Source organism: Carcharodon carcharias, chromosome 12 (assembly GCF_017639515.1).
Source record: "Carcharodon carcharias isolate sCarCar2 chromosome 12, sCarCar2.pri, whole genome shotgun sequence".
NCBI classification, from domain to species: domain Eukaryota; kingdom Metazoa; phylum Chordata; class Chondrichthyes; order Lamniformes; family Lamnidae; genus Carcharodon; species Carcharodon carcharias.
In genome coordinates, this window is record NC_054478.1 from 134,289,210 (window position 1) to 134,308,868 (window position 19,659).

At 43.3% G+C, this 19,659-nt stretch overlaps 1 protein-coding gene across 6 annotated transcripts in view; it reads right to left on the reverse strand.

Annotated features, from left to right (window-relative positions):
* Nucleotides 1-19,659, reverse strand: part of LOC121284923 (partitioning defective 3 homolog B-like) — an 885,862-nt gene that overhangs the window by 424,343 nt on the left and 441,860 nt on the right. For all 6 annotated transcript variants that reach the window (XM_041200843.1, XM_041200844.1, XM_041200842.1 and 3 more), the window contains exon 11: nt 5,525-5,710. In XM_041200843.1, the coding sequence (XP_041056777.1) occupies nt 5,525-5,710 (186 nt within the window). The remainder of the gene's footprint in view (nt 1-5,524; nt 5,711-19,659) is intronic.

A 19,659-nucleotide genomic window follows, 5' to 3' on the forward strand; every position in this document is an offset into this window, starting at 1 on the left:
GCAGTTCTTGCATGGACTGCACTTCTATGCCACAGAATTAATAATTTCATTGTATAATTTAGGAGTTGATGTATAGGTTTCTCCATGGATTGCCAACCTGATATGGTGGAGAGAGACTCGTGTTCTCAGACAATCCTTTGAGCAATGCCATTAGAATCTCTTTGCTCCTGGTAGGGCCACTTGTGCACACATGGCAGCAAGGTCTGCCGGGGATTGCGGGGAGGTGCCAAAAAAAGTGTGGTCCGAAACGTCCTGAATGGCAGAACAGGTGAAGGGAGCCCGTGCATCTCACCGGCTATGAAGATAGTTCTAATCATCGTGGTTTGACATGTTACTGAAATCTGATCACCAAACTGTCAAGATAGTGCGGACAAGATGGTGCCCCAAGGCCCCCATGTTAAATAGAGTCACGCACAGGCTTCTAACAGGGTCCATTTGCTAAGTCCTGTGCCGATAGAGAATTGGTGATGGGAAACAGGGCTGTGTCAACCTGGGAACTCCTAGTCAAGAATCTAGGGACAGGTGACAGATGCATGAAGGTTACTGTCCCAACATAGGTATCTCTGGGCATCAGCATCTGTGATATCAGCAGTCCTCTTCAGGATACCCTGCTCACCTTAAATGGGGAGGGGGCTAGAAAAGATGCCCCAAAAATAGGCTGTCCCACTTTCCCCTGCCATACTCTGCGGGATCACCATCTTTGTGGTCAAAAGAAAGAAAACTTTAAAGTTTGCAACTTGGAATGTTGGAGCAGTCATGGGTAATCTTGAGAGTGACCATCCAGATAGAAGAACTGAAATATTATCACGTGAGCTATCAAGATTCCAAATTGACACCGCCGCCCTCCATAAAACCCACGTTCCTGGGAGGGGCAGCTAAAAGGACAAGCTAGGGATACAACCTTTACTGGAAAGAAAAGGCTGACAGGGACCCTTCTGTCCATGGGGTTGTCCAGAATAGGATCTTGGATACACTGACAGAACTCCCCAATTGTATAAGTGAAAGACTCCTGACAATTCACCTATAGATCAGTCATAACCAACATGCCACCTTCATCAGTGCCTATGCCTCAAACCATCACTCCAATGAAGATGTTAAGGAAAGTTCTATTCTGATATTAATGAAGTCCTCACTACTATTTCAAAAGAAGAAAAGGTTATCCTTCTGAAGGACTTTACCAGGGTTGGTCATGACTCCAATGCCTGGGGTAGAACCATTGGGAAAAATAGCGTAGGAAACTCCAATGCAAATGGCATCCTCCTGCTGACAAAGCATGCTCAGCCTGGCCTCATTATAACAAACACCTTCTTCTGCCAGACGGGCAAATGCAAAACCACATGGAGCTTTCCTAGATCAAAGTATTGGCACCTCCTGGATTGTGTCTTGTTGAGGTCAAAGGTCTAAGTGAGGTCTGCATCACTCAATCCATGCAGGGGGTTGATGCCTGCTGGACAGATCATCGACTTATTCAATTGGTGATGAACAGCCACCCAGCACCAAGATTTTACAAAGCCCAAAAGTCTAAGAGGAAGAAGAGCAATGCTTTAAAGCAGCCCGACCGAAGAAAGGAATTTCAAAAGCAGTTCATGACTAATCTGGAAAATCTTCACACATCCAACTCAATTCCAAAACAGTTGGATCAAATAAAGTCAGCTGTACTGAATTACTGTGTCCAGACCAGTGGCTTTGAGAATCATCGTCACCAGGACCAGTTCGATGAAACCATGCTGAAATATGTGACCTCCTTGAGCAAAAATGAGCAGCCTTCAGTGCCTGGGAGAACAACTCAAGGAGGCAGCATTCCAACAGCTCAAGGCTGACGCAAAAAAATAAATCCAGAAGATAAAGGAGTTGTGGTGGGAAGAGAAAGCCTGAGATATCCAACAATATGCTGACCATTATGACGTGAAGCTTTTTTGAAACCACCAGGGCTATCTATAGACCAAGGTCAAATGTACAAAATCCCCTTCACTCACAGGATGGTGTTTCTCTTCTTAAGGATGACAGTGTCATCCATCAGTGCTGGAAAGAACATTTTCAACAACATCTCAATCACGAATCCATAGTGGCAACTGATGCTCTCCAGGCTATCCCCCAGTGTCCTGTGGTAAAATCTATCAGTGAACCACCATCGATGGGAAAGCTGCAACTAGTAATCAAATGGATGGAAAACAACAAAGCTTATGGCCCCGATAGAATTCCAGCTGAGGTCTTCAAAGCTGGAGGAGTTAGCTCTTGTGAAGAATCCATGCACTTATCCTATGGATTTGGAAGGAAAAAGAACTCCTCTCCATACCCACCCTCCCCCCATTTCAGGAATGTGACAATAGTAACAGTCTTCAAGGAGGGAGATAATCACGCTGTGGAAGCTATCACAGTATTTCCCTCTTGTATGTAGCAGGGAAAATCCTACATGCATTCTCCTGAATCACCTACTTCCTGTAGCTGAGGAAATCCTCCCACAGGCAAAGTATGAATTTAGGTCTTCCAGATGAACCTCCAACCTGATTTTTGTTGCCAAACAAATCCAGGAAAAATGGCGAGACCAACATCAAAAACTCTTTAATGCATTAATTGACCTAACCAAAGCTTTTAACTCAGTAAATCGAGAGAGTTCTGTGGATTGTGTTCCAAAGATTTGGATGCCCAAGAAATTCATCACAATTGATGAAATGACTCTAACTGTCTCGAGTGGGAGATCTGAAACAGATGCCTTCAAAATCCAGACTGGATCAAGTAAGGCTGTGTGATAGCCCCCACATTATTTGCAATCTGCTTGACAGTGGTTATTATTCGTCTCATCAAAGATCAATTGCCCTCTGGTGTCAATGTTAAATACCGTCTAGATGGAAAACTCTTTCCTCAGTCTCCTCCGTACCAAAACTAAACTGACCATCGTTGATATACATGATCTACAGTTTATGGATGACTGCAGTGTCATTATCTGCCCTGTGTTAACGTTAGAATCATGCTGCAATGGAGTGCATGCTTTATGTTCATAATTAAGGGCAGCTGCCACCAATTGGGGAAAGATTAGGGAATTATTGCAAATGTATAAAAACCAGTTCACACTGTGTGTAGGGGGGAAATAAGGGACTCTGTGCCTTTACTCTGGAGTCCAGGATTAAGCAAAGGACTGGCTTCAGATTCCTCCTTCCCTCAATGCACAAACAATGACTTTAACACCCTGCTCCAGATTTGCAAGCTAACTTTCGCTCTCATCATTTCTGCATAAAAAGATCTCAGCCTGTCCTTGAATGTTGCCAAAGTAAAACTCATATCAACCCACATCTGGTCAGCCAAATATTCCACCAGCCCTGCACCCTCCCATATATGTTGAAGGAGAGATTCTGAAATGTATTGGGCATTTCCCATACCTTAACTTCCACCTGTCTCAAAAGACTACAATTGGCAAGGAGATCCAACACCAGATCAGCTGTGCCAGCTCAGCTTTCTACAAACCACAGCAGCGAGTGTTTGACAAGAGAAATCTCCGTAAGTCAACAAAAATCCTAGTGCACAGAGCAGTCTTTGTCACCATACCCCTATACTGCATTGAGACCTGGACTGTGTATTAGCAACAGACAAAAGCACTCGAGAAATTCCATCAGCAGTGCCTTTGCCACATCCTCCGATTCAGGGGGGGCTATTTTTCAGCTAGTGTCCTTGAAGCCAAGCATTCAGGAAAGAATCCTGGAAAATCAACATTGATGGACTGGACACTGTGTCTAGATGGCCAAAAACCATCTTCCCTGCCAGGTCCCATTCTCTCAACTCTCAAATGGCCAACGTTCTAGCGGAGGACAAAGAAAATGCTTCAAAGACATTCTGAAGCTCTCTTTGAAGCACAGCAGCATTGACATTAATGACTTGGAGGAATTTGCTACCAATCATTCAGAATGACAACAATTTGTCCATTAAACTGCATTACACTTTAAGTCACACTGTCTTAATGATGAGGCAGAGTGGTGGCAGAGAAGAAATGCACTCCGGATCTGACAACCTCTTGGGACATACTGCCCCATATACCCAAAGATATCTGGGTCAAGAACTGGCCTATTCAGTCACATGAAGATCCATGACAGAAACTTGTGGCCCTGAGTGGATGTCATCCTCGAATCGAGGGACAATTGACAACGACAATGCACAAGCCCCATATGATTGCTCTCTGACGAGAGCGAGAGAAAGGAGGAAGAAAAATTATACACAAAGAAACTTCCAGCGACATTGGAAGGGGCCAGGGAGTAGGTTTCTTGGCATTTCCTTAGCTAGGGAATGAGACTCTGAGGAAAGCGGCACTTCAAAAGCTACAAACAAATTTCTACAGATGAAGCAGCAACTTTAAAATTCAACTTTAAATATATGGTTAATTTAGTTAACTAGCAATTAAATTAACTAACTACAGCATTAATTAACTAACATTAGTTAAGAAAATGATAACATTCAGTCAACTTTAGTTTGGTCAGCATCAATGATGGCCACTGTGACACTTTGAATAGCCATAAAAACTGCGCTGGCGAAACTGAGGGAGGTCAAACGACAACTTCAAGAGAAACCTTGGTATAGACTTCGGAATAAAAAAGAGAAAAATAGAGCTCAGATGCTTTTAGCTTCTCTGTTTCCTCCACACTTGTTGGCCAACCTACTCAAAGTTTCCAGAATTTTGTGTTTTTTGTACGGGCCTGGGAATTAGTCTCATTAAGTAAGTCTAACGCATTTGTGGTACGGAGTCATATTAACCACGAAGGTCTCAAATAAAGGGTGCCATCATTGGCCACACTGCGGCAGACCATGTAACAGGAGAGGGAAAAACCCCACCATAGCTTTTGGTCCGGATTGCTTGCTAGAAAGTACATGTGAACATTGGACAAAAACGATATCTGGCCTTTCCGTGATATCCAGCATGGTTAAGTAGTATACCAAAGCCCGCCAGGTACACTGCCAGTGAGAGCCCCAAGAGCATAAGGAGGCATAGCTCGAGAGCAAAAACATTAGTTCAGTCAACGACTTTTATCTATATTGCACCTTTTACATATTAAAACGTCCCAATGTGCTTCACAGGAGTATTATCGGACAAAATCTGACACTGAGCATTAGTCAGGAAGAGGTGGATTTTAAAGGCCCTCTTAAGAGAGGGAGATAGTTTTGATGGGGGTGGAAGAGCTCCTGAGCTTAACACCTCGGCAGCTGAAGACGTTGTTGCTAACGATGGGATAAAGGAAATCGCGAGTGCATAAGAGGCTGAAATTGGAAGAGCACAGAGAGCTCTGAGAGTTTTGGGGCTGGAGGAGGTCACAGAGATAGGGAGGGGTGAGGACATGGAGGGATTTGAATGCAAGGAGGACAACTTTAAATTTTCAGCTGGGTCGTTCACATTCATTCAGGTATGTTCGACCCTTTAATGACTTCCTCCCTATCCTTTGAGTCATGAGGAAAGTTCTGCAACAAACACTTTCTGATCCTTAAAAGGACATTAATACAATTTCCAGAATCGCCACAATTCAATCCTTTCCAATTGAGTTACCTTAAAGGCTGCCCCTCCATGAAGAATGGCCTTAATGAATATGCCAAGGTCGGCCCCGGTGTCCTTGGATTTGTTCCCTTTAAGGCTGATGCCCAGCCCAGCAGAGCCCGAGTCATTGAGCGGGATCTCAAAGGTCAGGTACTCCTTTTTATCATCTCCTGGCAGATTACAGTTCTGTTCCCCCTTCTGAAACAAAATAAATGCATCAGGTGATTGTAGAAATAATATCAGATCTATAGTCGGCTGTCAGAACTTTAAGGGGTTTCATGGATGGGCACCCAGCATGCTGGTTTTAAAATTTTAACCTTGTGCTGAGAACATAGATTTGGCTGCCCTTTCATTTCAAGGTTCAGAGTTCAAGTCTCACTTGTGCACATAAACCTGGCTGACACTCCAGTGCAGTACTGATGAAGTGCTGCCCTGCCAGTGGTGCAGTGAGACAATGAGGCCACATCTTCCTTCTCAAGTGGGCTTAAGAGATCCTGAAGTACTATTCAAAGAACAGGTGTATTATCCTGTGCATTCTGGCTAATATCTATCTCCGAACATGACTAAAACTGTTGATCTCATTGCTGTCTGTAGGAGCTGGCTGTTCACAAATTCCTTGCCATGCTTCCTACATTACATCATCATCTCAAAAGTACTTAGTTGGTTGTAAAGCATTTAAGGATGTCCTGAGGTTGTGAGTCTTTCTTTCTTAAGCCTGATTCAAAGGTTGAAAGTTTGTAGTTCCTAAAATACTAAATTATGGTAACAGTTACAGGCTTTTATTCCCACAACATTAGAGAATAATAGCACTATGAACATAAGCGTTAGGAAAATTTGTCTGGAGATTAATGAACAGATCTGACCTCATGAGTTTTCAAGAAACAGTTCAATGGACAGCCTGTCTGCTTTTCTAACCTTTATCTCAGGGACACTGATATCAGTTATACAAACCCAAATGGCATTCTGATTGCGGTCAAATACAGATATATACCCTCTAACTATTCAATAACTGCACTATCATCCAGGACAGTATTGAATGGTAGGGCAGGCTTAATGGGCTGTGTGGCCTACTCCTGCTCCTATTTCTTAAGTTCTTTTGTGCTATTGAGAGAAATCAGCGGTTCTTCATTTTCAATAAGTACATCTACCAGCCAAGTCAACAATAGATAAGGTGGCGTAAGGGCTCATACAAATGTCAAACACACTCCTGGATAGATCATAGTAAGACTTTCCAAATCGCAGCACTGTTTTCAAATGAAAGGGACTAGTAGAAAACATGGTTTCCATTCACGAAAGAAAAAAAGATAATTCGGGAGTCAAAGTTAATTACATCTCTCTCTCTTCAGGTGCCACTAAGAAGGCTTTGGCGACCATGGACCTACATGTTAATCTTGCTCTGGAAACATGAATCATCTTTGTCAGTGGTACATTCATGCAGTTTGTGAGGTTCTTTAGAAATATTGGTCTTTGTCATCCTCGAACTCTTTTATCATTGATCTTTCCTATCAGCATCAGACTTTCTAAATCATGATTTCTTATTAACTGCCCAGGAAACTACCCCCCCCACCCCCCCCTCCCTCCCCCACCCCTGCTCTCCCTACCTCTTCCTGATTTTGGTCAGCTGAGTTCTTTTGGTCTCAGATTTTATTAGTATCCCTTCATTGGTAGTGGCTTGACCAAGATATTTTCATTATTCATCTCAGAACTAGATACATCACCAGTAATAATGAAGACTGCCACCTTAGTGTTTCCTCATCAAATTAAAGTGTATTTTATCAAGGATTTTATCGAGCAGAGGAGTTCATTGGGAATTACCAATGGTTTTTGCTGGTTTTATATGATAGCCGCCAAGGGCAAAAATAAAGAACTCAAATGGCGAAGAGCCAAGCTTAATTTACAGATACTAATTGCAAAGACAAATTGTTGAACACAGGTCTAAGCAAAACAGTATTACTGCATTTAGAAGGAGAAAAACATTCAAGAGTTATGACAGAGTTAAGAACCGATTCCAGCATTTACTGCAAGAATACACAACTCACATGTAACTACGATTTTAAGTGTGAATCCAGCCAATGTGTTTACTTGCACAAACACCAAAAATTAATTCCCCAATAGCCAGCAGCATCCTCAGGGTGACCACTGGGATAGTAGGATGGGTGAACATCGACACCACTGTGTCAAAAACAAACAACATCACCTTCTATTTATATAACACCTTTGAACAAGTTAAATATGCCAAGGCGCTTCCTGGGGCATTTGACATCGAGCCACATAAGGATATTAGGGCAGATGACCAAAAGCTTTGTTAAAGAGGTAGGTTTTAAAGAATGCCTTACAAGAGGAGAGAGAGGGACAGGGAGAGAGGTTTAGAGAAAGAATTCTAGAGTTCAGGGCCTAGACAGCCGAAGGCACTGCTACCACTTGTGCAGTGATTGAAATAAGGGGTGCGGAAGAGGCCAGAATGGGAAGAGAGCAGGTATCTTCGAAGGTTGTGGAGCTAGGGGAGGCTACAGAGATAGGGAGGAATTTGAAAACAACGAAATTTAAAATCAAAGCCAAAATGTTAGTGGTGGTGTGGGGTGGGACATATGACAGGATCTACACAAAGTTACTCAATATACAATATCTATTTAAACATAATTTTAGGCCAGCATTTACTGCATATCTCTAATTGCCTTTGAGAAGGTGATGGTAAGCCGCCTTCATGAAGCTTTGCAGTCTGTGTAGTGAAGGTACACCTTCAGTGCCATTAGGGAGTTCTAGGATTTTAATCAAGTGAAGGTGAAAGAATGGCAATATATTTCCAAGTCAGAATGATGTGCGAGTTGGAGGGCAACTTGCAGGCAGTGATGTGTTCACCGCATAAAGGAAATCTTTGCAAAATACCATAAACAGTACTCACAAGCTGAATAAAAGCAAAATACTGTGGATGCTGGTGAGCTGAAATAAAACAAAGTGCTGGAAAAACTCAGCAGGTCAGGCAGCACCTGTAGGGAAAGAAACAGAGCGAATATTAGAGGTCCAATATGACTCTTCTTCGGAACTGGCTTTTTGGCTCTAAGGGTTCTGAAGAAGATTCATATTGGACACGAAATGTTAACTTTGATGCTGCCAAACCTGCTGAGTTTTTAAGAGTGCTTTGTTTTTATTTCACAAGCGGAATCACTACAATGTTTCCCATTCAAAGGGTAAGTGCTTCTCCAGCAACGTGAGTGGAAAATGGTATATATTGTGTGCATAACATCAATCCTTACATCATTTACAGCAGTGGGATCTTCAGATTAACAGGGGACTTACCCAATCATCTTTACTCTGAGTGTGACTTGTGGTGTCACTTCATGCAACCTTAAAGAAAACGTCCTGCCCTTTAGTCTGCTGTAACACCTAGACCAATAAATCCAATATAGAATTCCCAGCTTCAAGGACCACTCAAGGATTTGCGTACACAACCTGGGTTTACCCTTCATTCACTGAGGGTGTGCTGCATTCTCGGTGGTTCTCATATGACAGGTAATACCATTGGTTTGAACATTGTGCTTTCACCTCTGTGACCTAGATTTTAATCAGAATCAAACCTATTTCATATGGAACCCTTAGAGCCAGAAGAGTGTGGAGAACTTGACCCAATTAGTATTATGGTATTGAAAATCAGGTCACAGAGGTGAGAGCACAATGTTTTAACCAACTGTATCATCTCACCTCTGCCCATACTAGATACTAATTAAGGTGTACCTAGGGAGCAATGAACAGTGGAGAGGCATTTCACCCAACGGAGTGTTAAAATTCAGAAGTTGGTCACAAAATAGTCACTCTCTCATAATCCATAAGGCTCGGTTGAAATGGTATTGACTGATAATGGGAGGTGCGGGAGACATAATGTACATTACCAACCTCAGTTAAACCTTCAGACTGTATAACAATGCACAGCCTTTCCCAAATTGCGCTGCCTAGTGGATGAATCTCAGATATCTGCCTGCCATCCTTTTATTCTGGCCTTTTACACATTCAGCAATGGTGGCCAAGCTTTCAACTGCTTGGGCCCTATGGATTGAAATACCTTCCCTAAACCTCTCTGCATTTCTATCTCTTCTCCCTTTATGCCACTCTTTAAGGCCCACCTTGTTGCCTAAGCTTGTCATCATTTGTCCTATTGTCTCCTTATGTAGCTCGGCGTCAAATTTTGTCTGATAACGTTACTGTGATGTGCCTTGGGATGTTTGGTTATTTTAAGGTGTTCTATACGTGTAAGTTGTTGTTAATGACTACTGGGTAAACATGGTTAGAGAAAACAGAAGATTCAAGTCATATCCCACCTTCAGGGCAAGTACAAAGTGAGAACTGTTCACTTCTATGAGGCAGCAGAGCAAGTTTATGGGCCAAGCATCAAACTGCTTGAGTGTCCAGGCTAAACATCATTTATGCACCTCTCACTAGCCAGCCTACTAAAGAGGGAGAAATGCTACATGGAAGCAAGATTATATTGCCTTTGATTCAGACACATGGGAGTGGAGCATCCAGGATGATTAATGGTTACCAGGAATCTTATGCTAGGAAGTTGAGTCAGGTCTGCTGTGAAAAATACTTCAAGCTGACCTATTCGACATTCTCAGATTATGAAAGGAAGTGACAAGGAGTTGATCAGGGTAGTTGTTTCCTGTATTACTAAGGTCACCAGTTACAAATTAGGAAGTTAAGAATTGATAAGGAAATGATGTTTTTCTTCTTTGTATAGAAGATCATGAGGAATAAGTTATCGGGAGATGATTGAAGCAAACATTGTAGATTGGTTCAGAAGTAATTGTATGCATTTCTGGAGAGAGAAGGATCGGGGGATATTGTTCAGTTTGGATGTATTTCACAGGTTAGAGTTGTTCCTTGGAGTCTGAAGTCAAGGAGACCACATGAAATTATCCAAATTTACTGCATTGCAGCAGGTTACTCCTTTGGTAGTTCAGCAACACAGCATATAGAGCAACAGAACATGATTCATTCTGCTTATCGTCATGACTCCACAGTTCATTGTTCTCAATAGATATATCCAATGGCCAAGTTAACAATACTAAAGAAAGCTTACATGTTTGTACCAATGGCAAACATATTCTTGGATAGATTATAGTAAGGCTTCCCATGTTGCAGTACAGTTTCTAAACAACAAGTCAGGCCATTTGGAACTTTTACTGTAACCATTTTAAAGTTTGTAAAGTACACTTAGTTCTCTTATCTTCTGATGTTGCCCCTGCCTTTCTTTTGGCCGAACCTTTTGCTTCTTTGCACTGATTTTATCTCATGTGGCTCAGTGCCATTTTTTTTCCACTGTGTCTCCTGCCAACACAGTATGGCTGCCAATAGAAATCCAAAGATGTCACAGCTGGAGCCTGCAGCCTGGAGCTCAGAGTGGCAGAAAAGGGAGGGAAGGACTTGCAGGCGGGAAACTAAAATCTTTTCCTTGTAGGATATTTTACTGCAGTCACGTTGGTGACTGTTTCTAAACTCTGTCTCACTATCCCAGTAATGCAAGTGGATTGTAGGTTGCTGTGAGTGTTGGACTAGGCAATATAATTTCCAAAATACATCACTGTCGGTCCAGAGTAGAAATTCACAACATTCTCTCCTCCTGCTGCCAGTGATGATATCGCAAGCACCCTGCTGCACATTGGCCCCAATAAATATGGCAGCAGTTAACCCAGGCCTGTCACCAGCATACAACTGTGCATATACGGCATTGGCAGCAAATGCAGCCTTTGTTTTATAACACTCCCCTGCGTTAAATACAAGTTGATACAGTTAACATTGAGAGAGAGAGAAAAACAGAAAACATGGCACCTACTCACTTAAACAAGAGAATGATTCAGGCCTCAGGGTTAACTACATCACTACGACATTAGTACAATAATGAAGACTGCTGCCTTACAGTGCTTTATCATGGGGAACCATGAAACTGAAATTTAAGTGTGAGCCTCCATTCCACATTTTATATGATGATCCAGGCATGTCAACAACTGGCCAGATAAAGGGGAATTCCAACTGCTCTTGTGCCTTACATCACAGAGCGCCAATGCAATGCCTCGTGGAGCCACTGGTCAAGTGACTGAAAGCATGAAGGGTTCAGCCACATGATGTGACCTCAATTAATGCCCAATTAGGGAATTCTGCTCACTCATGTGTCTGTAAGATTTTATTATTTATTGTGAAGTTTAATAAAAAAAAATGTTGCATCCTGTTTGGCAGACCATATAACTGTTAAAACGAAATTAGATTTTCATCCAACATCCCCTACTTGTTCTCCACTGGTCTCACAAATTGCCCGGAAATTCTAACAAATAGTACCACCGCTGAGTCAGTGACAAGAATATTGTGGATTTTGGAAGACAGCTTGTTAAAAAGGGAAATTTGAACAGGATGCTGAAAAGTTTTTATTTGAAGCAAGAATGTGATCCACTTAGTCCAATATACTTAAAAGTCTTTTTTCCCTGACAACTGACCGACTGAATATCACAAGTTCACATTCAAATTAAATAAAATACAGCTTCCTTTGCTTAAGGCTGCATTTACAAGAGGACAAAAGAAGCAACAAATGTTTTGTCCTCTTATTTTCGCTGAGCACATGCATCATTAGCAGCTATGGCTCTGTAAACCTTCCTATCAAAGCCAGGCTTCAATGTTCCATATAAAATAGAAACAGCACACTGTCATTTGTGCTTTTGAGATAACAACTAACGTTAACATGCTGTAAACCACCAGGAAACAGTCAAACATTTTTTTCCTCAGCTGTTGAAAGTGTCAGATTCTTGCCTCACCAAGCTCGTAACTGAAAATTTTAAACATGACTCACATTGAGTAGAGAATATTTATTGACAATGTATCAGCTATTTAGATAAACAGAAATAAAACCTCAAGTGGTTTGTTTAAAACTCATCTTTAATGGTTTCTCAGTGTAGCAGTAGATATTTAGAGGTTAGACTCCTTTGTGTATAACACATTAATCAAAAACCAACAGGTTAAGAGAGGGATGCCGTCTGCTCCTAAACATCGACTAATGCCATGCTTCAGCCAGACTCAGAGAAGGGATATGGTGGGCTAGGCGGTGATGGCAAAACAGAGGCAATGGCAGAAATTGTAGGTAATTACCTTGCCAGCTGTTGATGCCAGTCATGGCTCAGTGGATAGCACACACACCACTCCATAAGAAGTTTCAAGCCTCACCCCAGAGACTTGAGCACATAATCTCGGCTGACACTCCAGGGCAGTAGTGAGGGAGTGCTGCACCACCTAAAGTGCCATCTTTCAGATGAGGTGTTAAAGCCAAACCACATCTGCCCTCTCAGCTGGATGTACAAGATCCCAAGGCACTTTTCAAAGAACAGCAAGGGAATTCTGACCAATATTCGCCTCTCAGCCAACAGCAGCGAAACAAGTCTTCTCATTATCTATTGCTGTTTGCGCAATCTTATTGTGTGCAAATTGGTTGCTGTGTTTCCGACATTGTAAGAGAGACTACACTTCAAAAGTACTTTATTAGAAGTAAAGTGCTTTGGGGCATCCTGAAATTGTTAAAGTCGCTACATAAATGGAAGTTATTTCATTCTTTCGGGTATTCTCCAAGCTCAGGAAATGCACCATCAAAAAGAAAAATGTGACCTCAAGAAAACATGAACTCAATTCATGAGCACTCGCAGAAAATGATCCCACTTGGAGAATTTTACATGGAGGTGGTGGCACTGTCCCCAGGATTAAAAGCTGGGATGAGCCTGCCCCTGCTTGACCAGGTCACCTCAGGCCGAATTAATGGCTGCCAGGACGTTAATGGGCTCAGGGTGGGACTTGTCTCCCACCTAAGAGGAAGCCCTGCCTTCGAGAGCTGCTTTTCAATCAAATATCCAGCAGTTCGCTAGTCCCAGCGGCACCACCGATAACAGGTGCACAGCAGGGCCAACCCTTTGGCAACTTTTCAATGGCTATTTTCATCTCTTCAATGTCTTAACCTCAAACGAGGGGCCATGGATGATGATTAAGAGGTGAGTGGTGACGGCCTCCCCTGCTGCTGGTAAACTACCATCAGCACAGGTAGGCAACAGCATGGTGCCACATCGAGCCAACCAATTTTATCCCCCGCCCCCCCCACCCCACCCCCCCCCCCCCTACTCCCCCACCTGCCAGCCTGCTCCTGGGAGGAAGGGGTTGTTGTGGGGGGCTCCTATAATTCCACCCTACCTCTCACAACTACATCACACCACTGCACTAAAGTGCCTCACCGACCTTTAAGCATTTGATTTATTTTCATAATAAATGCTTTTTAAAATGTGACAGCTTTTATTTTACAGACATGCTTGATTTTTCCTTGAAGCGACAGGGTAATAAAAAACATCAGGCCACATGATGTAATACTGATATCCATATAAAGTTGTCCCTTTTTAAGACACAGACGAGACAGAGTTTGTTAAAATTGTTTAGACTTTGCACGTCAATTTAAATGGATTTGTTTACTTTGGATTTGCTCTGCACTGTTTTTTGTACAAGATTTACAAGGATCTGAGACAGATGATGTTGATGAACAGATTGTTTTTGTCATTCACAGTTGTCTGAACCAGTTGAAAGGTATCCGGCATTAAAAGAATTTTTTTTGGAAAAAAAATGCCGTCAGTCTCCTTGGGGAGCAGGGCAGGAAGCTGCGTTTGTGTAATACGTCGGGACCTTTTGGTACCTGCACATTGCCCTTGACTGCATCTCTGTCAAAATATCTCAAGTGAGCCGCCTGGCCCTGTCTGGCTGTTGCAGACCGATAAGAAACCAGGGTCCCCAGAGTCCTATTTCCAGCCAGGAATTGGAGGCGGTATCCTGAAGATCAGGTATTCAGCAAAGGAAATCAGTCAATTATATTCCGCTTCCATTTCTTTTGGCACCCCACATAAGGGTTATACTCCACTACTGGAAGCATGCCATAGCCTCTGTTGTCTTCTAGTCATTGGGGTGGAGTTAGAGTTCAAGGGTCATCTCTCACCCTTGCTCGCACAGCAGGGCCAACCCTTTGGCAACTTTTCAATGGCTATTTTCGTCTCTTCAATGTCTCAACTTCAAACAGCTCGGCTATGACTTTATGTCTTTGCACACTGTGAAATTCTTTCAGGATCAGAGACCCACTGCCTCATTACCACAAGAGGATAACAGTTTCCCTCAGAGCCGTTAAGAACAGCCGCATTTGGTCTGCAAACAATCCATTTGGGGAGGCTTTTTCTTCTGAACTATGGAGTGGAACGCTAAGCACTGTAGAAGGAGCCACAATATAAACCTTCTTCACACCCCTTAGCACAGAATGTGAATGCAGCTTTCCTGTTACACAGAGTATCAGGAGGACGTTTGGGAAAAGAATACAAAGCCGTAACCTGATCAACAGTTTCAGCACAAATCCTAAACTGCAACAGTTAACTTCAAGCAGTTTAAAGGTTAACAGATTACAGACTTGAGAAATCAACCTGAGGAAGTTTTAGTTTTGGATCAGTACTCCTTTGTGCCATCACTAAATCCATCCCAAGTCATTTGCTGCTGAAACACTCATTCATGTCATCGCTACCTCTCGACTTGACCACTCCAATGCACTCTTGGCTGGTCTCCCACATTCTACCCTTCGTAAAACTTGAGGTCATCCAAAACTCTGCTGCCCGTGCCTTAACTTGCACCAATTCCCTTGCCTTATCACCCCTGTGCTCACTGACCGACACTGGCTCCCAGCCAAGCAATGTCCTGCTTTCATAAATTCCCATCGTTCTGTGTTGCATAATTCCACTTTTGGGTGTGCTGGTGTAAATCAAAACTAAGCCCTGTGAAAACGTGCCCATTTTAAGGATTTGATTTCCTATGGCTATTAATCTCAGTTAATATACTGCACTGCATGGTGGCCATTGGCTTCTGCTCATCATTCCTGGCACTATGGGGGTAATTTTAATATAAGCAGGATCGTCCTGGAGTCTCCAGGAATCGCTGCAAGCAACACAGGAGAAAAATCATAAGGGCATGAAAACAATTTTTTTCCCCAAATTTTTGCTTGAATACTTGGCTTATTAGCTTTAAAAAAAAATTGGTGATGCAAATCAACCAAAATCATGCCAACGTGTTTGAGAAAAACATTACAGGAAAGGGAAAGATTTTTGATTAGAAATTAATTTAAATTAAAGTTGCCCTGAATTTAAAAAAAAAGGAAAAATCTGGGCCGATACTCCACTGCAGTGCTGAGGGATTGCGGCAAAGTCAGAGGTGCCGTCTTTTGGGTGAGCCATTACATCAAGGCCCTGTCAGTTTCTTCAGGTAGATGTAAAAGATCCTCCGGCACTACCTTGAAGAAGAGCAGGGGAGTTCTCCCTGGTTGATCCTTTAATCAACATCACTAAAATATCAGTCATTTTCAAATTGTTGTCTGTGGGAGCTTGTTGTATGCAAACTGAAGGCCACATTTCGTACATGGCAACAGTGAATGCAATTCAAAAATGCTGTGAAGCATTTGCAACATTCTGAGTTCACGGAAGATGCTGGGCTGGGCTTTCAGTCAGGGATTTGGAACTAGAAATGTGGGCCACCTGCAGGTCCCAAACCGGCACAGCGTGCTTTAGGCATGCCCACAGGGATTGTGAAGGCAGCAGCCAATGAAAGGCCAGGGAGCAGGCTTACCCTCCAATCAGGGATGGCAGGCAGGCTCCCGACACTGTAGAGCCACTGGGGGGGCCCTTCAGCACTCAGTGATCCGCAGCCCCACCCCGGTCAAGGTGGGAATTGGCGATCTGACAATGAAGAATGTGAGGGACAAGGGCAAGGTAAGTTGTCCTCGACGTGCAAAAAGGCCACAGCGGCTTGGCCGTGTTCCTGGAGGGGGAACCCCACCAGGGACAGCCAGCAGCCGCAACAGTGGTCCAACAGCCGTTTTGGGTAGTCGGGGCAGGGGGAGTCCCTAGTGTGATCCATCACCCCCGGTTCCCTCCTTAACCCCACCCCCTGGCCAAACTCCCCTCATCTCCCACCCTCAACCTGCCACGTTATCCATGCCAATGTAGGCCACTCGCAAATGCTGACTGAGAATCCCAGCCAGCATGGGAATGAGGCCTGAACAGGCCCACTAATTGAAAATAATTATCCTTAACTGGCTGCTTGCCAGGAAGCAGCGGGCATCCGATCCAACCCTGAGCCGCTGTCGTTGAAAATGTCTCAGGTTCGGCATCGTGGCAGCACGAAATTGTGCACCTGCCTGCCTGTGATCGGGACCCAACTAATTTAAAAATCCAACCCACTATATAAATGCGAATGTTTCTTTTCACCTTATTCCTCAGGGAAGCGTGCTTGCACTGCTGCTGTACAATATCTACACGAATGACCAACCTACAGATGGTGTCACACGCTGTTTTATATATGCCAATGACTTATGTGTCACTGCCCAAAGCACTGATTTTAACACCGTGGAGAAAATGCTTTCTGAGGCCTTCGAGGGACTAACATCCTACTATGAAGAAAACCACCTTCGCGCAAACCCATCAAAGACACAAGTTTGTGCATTCCACCTCAGAAACCATGAAGCCAACCGCCAGCTTAAAGTAACCTGGTGTGGAGCAATACTGACACATTGCGAGCACCTTATCTACTTAGGAGTCACCCTTGACAGTTGCCTCACCTTCAAGAACCACATTGAAAAGAGAAAGGCAAAAGTGAGCACACAAAACAACATCCTGAATAAGCTCACTAACACAAAATGGGGAGCAAGCTCGAAAACATTGCGAACCAGTGCACTTGCTCTTTGCTATTCCACTGCCGAATAAGCCTGCCCTGCATGGGAAAGATCTACTCATGCTAAGAAGATGGATGCCGTTCTGAATGCAAGCTGCTGACTTATCACAGGTTGTTTAAAACCAACAAACACCAACAGCCTATTTATCCTGGTGGGTATCGCTCCCCCTGATATAAGAAGAACGGTAGCCAGCAAGAAAGAGCAACTCCGTCAAACATCAGACGAGAGGCACATTCTCCATGGTCATACACCTACACCCACCCGCCTAAAGTCAAGGAAGAGCTTCATGAACAGTGTTGTTCCATTACAATCAACCTCAGCTGAAGCCCGCATCGCCTTGTGGAAAGACCGGCTCGCCAGTCTCGAACAACCCACAGCGATGGAAATCCTACCGGATGAAAGCCTTCCCCCAGGAGCTAGTTGTAACTGGGCAACCTGGAAGTGCCTTAACAGACTTAGGACTGGTGTAGGTCGTTCAAAGGTGTCACTAAGCAAATGGGGATATACAGCCTGCCCGACAACTTGTGAACGTGGAACTGAGCCACAGACTATGCAACATCTCCTGCAATGCCTATCGCTAGAGGAACCCTGCACTGTTGCAGATCTTGCCGAATTCAACAACAACGTGCAAAAATGTATCCAATTCTGGCTGGGCCATGTATAGACTGTCCATGGACACGATAAAAAAAAACCTATTCCACACTGAGTTCAATGTATTTATGATCTTCAATTCCTCTTTACAACTAGATGCTCATCTAGATCCTTCTTTTTGAAAACGGTGTTAAGCAACCCAGCACTAATTACTTTAAGTTGGAGCCTATCTCACACACCTATTACTGTGTTGTGAATATTAAATCCATTCCAAATCCAGATTCAAAGCATGGGAATAAGAATTGAAAAGTGAGAAGGCCATATCTGCCGAAGATGTCTGCTATTACAATTTTAGCACATTTGAATCCAGTACCCTGAAGACAGAATTTGCTTATCTATCCTTGACATCACACCCCTACTGTCTGGCCTGTGTTCCTTTGGGATAATTTAGCAATCCATTTTCTCAACATATGTCCAGTAATGCAAACAATATTGAATTAAATTAGTTAAATCTGACCTGAAAAATGATTTCATTACTTAGTCCAAAGTGGCAAACAGGAGCCAAAGCAAGATAATACTACTGGGATTAACATACTCCCATTTGCTTACTGAATTTACAAGAGTATTCCCTTTTAGCAAAATATTGCAGATGCTGGAAATATGAAACTAAAACTGAAAATGATGGAAACACGCAGGAGGTTAGTCTGGAGAAAGGGATATGTAGATACATGTAGATAGAAGTAGTAGGGCATTAAAGAAACAAGCAACAGCAAATTACATTTATATAGCACCTTTCATCTAATGAAACAAATCCCTTCATAGAAGCATTATGAAACAAAGGATGAACCAAGCCACGTAAGGAGATATTAGAACAGATGACCAAAAGGTTGGTCAAAGAGGTAGGTTTTAACAAGTGTCTTAAAAGAAAGAAGCAAGGTAGAGAGACAGAGAGGTGTAGGGAGAGAGTTCCAGGGCTTGGGGCCTCGGAAGCACGGCCACCGTGCAGTGATTGAAATCAGGGATTCTCAAGAAGCAAACATTTGAGGCGTGCAGCTATCTCAGAGAATTATGGATCTGGAAGAGATTACAGAAATAGGGAGGGGCAAGGCCATGGAGGGATATTTAAAATCAAGACCCTGCTTGACTGGAAATCATTATAGATCAGTGAACATAATGGTGACAGGGGATTGGAACTTGGTACAAGTTAAGACATGGGCAGCAGAGTTTTGGATGACCTCAAGTTTATGGAGGGTAGAATGTGGGAGACCAGCCAGGAGTGTGTTGGAATAGTCAAGTCTAGAGGTAACAGAAGCATGAATGAGTGTTTCGGACAAGGTCAAAGTTGGGCAATGTTCCTGAGTTGGAAATGGGTGGTCTTAGTGATGGCACAATTATGAGGTCAGAAGCTCAACTTGGCGTTGGATGTGACACCAAGGTTGCGAACAGACTGGCTTAATCTCAGATTCTTGCCAGGGAGTGATATGAAGTCAGTAGTTAGGGAATGCAGTCTGGAGTGGGGGCCAAAAGCAATGGCTTCAGTCTTCCAAATATTTAATTGGAGGACATTTCTGCAGTCTTATCATTTAGCAGCAGAGTAGGAGTCAAACAAGGTGTCGTGAGGAAGAACTGAGTGTCATCAGCGTACATGTGAAAACTGATGCTGTGCCTTTTGATGACGTCGCCAAGGGGCAGCATGTAGCTGAGAAATAGGAAAGAAACAAGATCAGAGGTAACAGTGCAGGAGCAGGGAGACAAACCACTGCAAGTGATTCTCCGGCTACAATTAGACGGA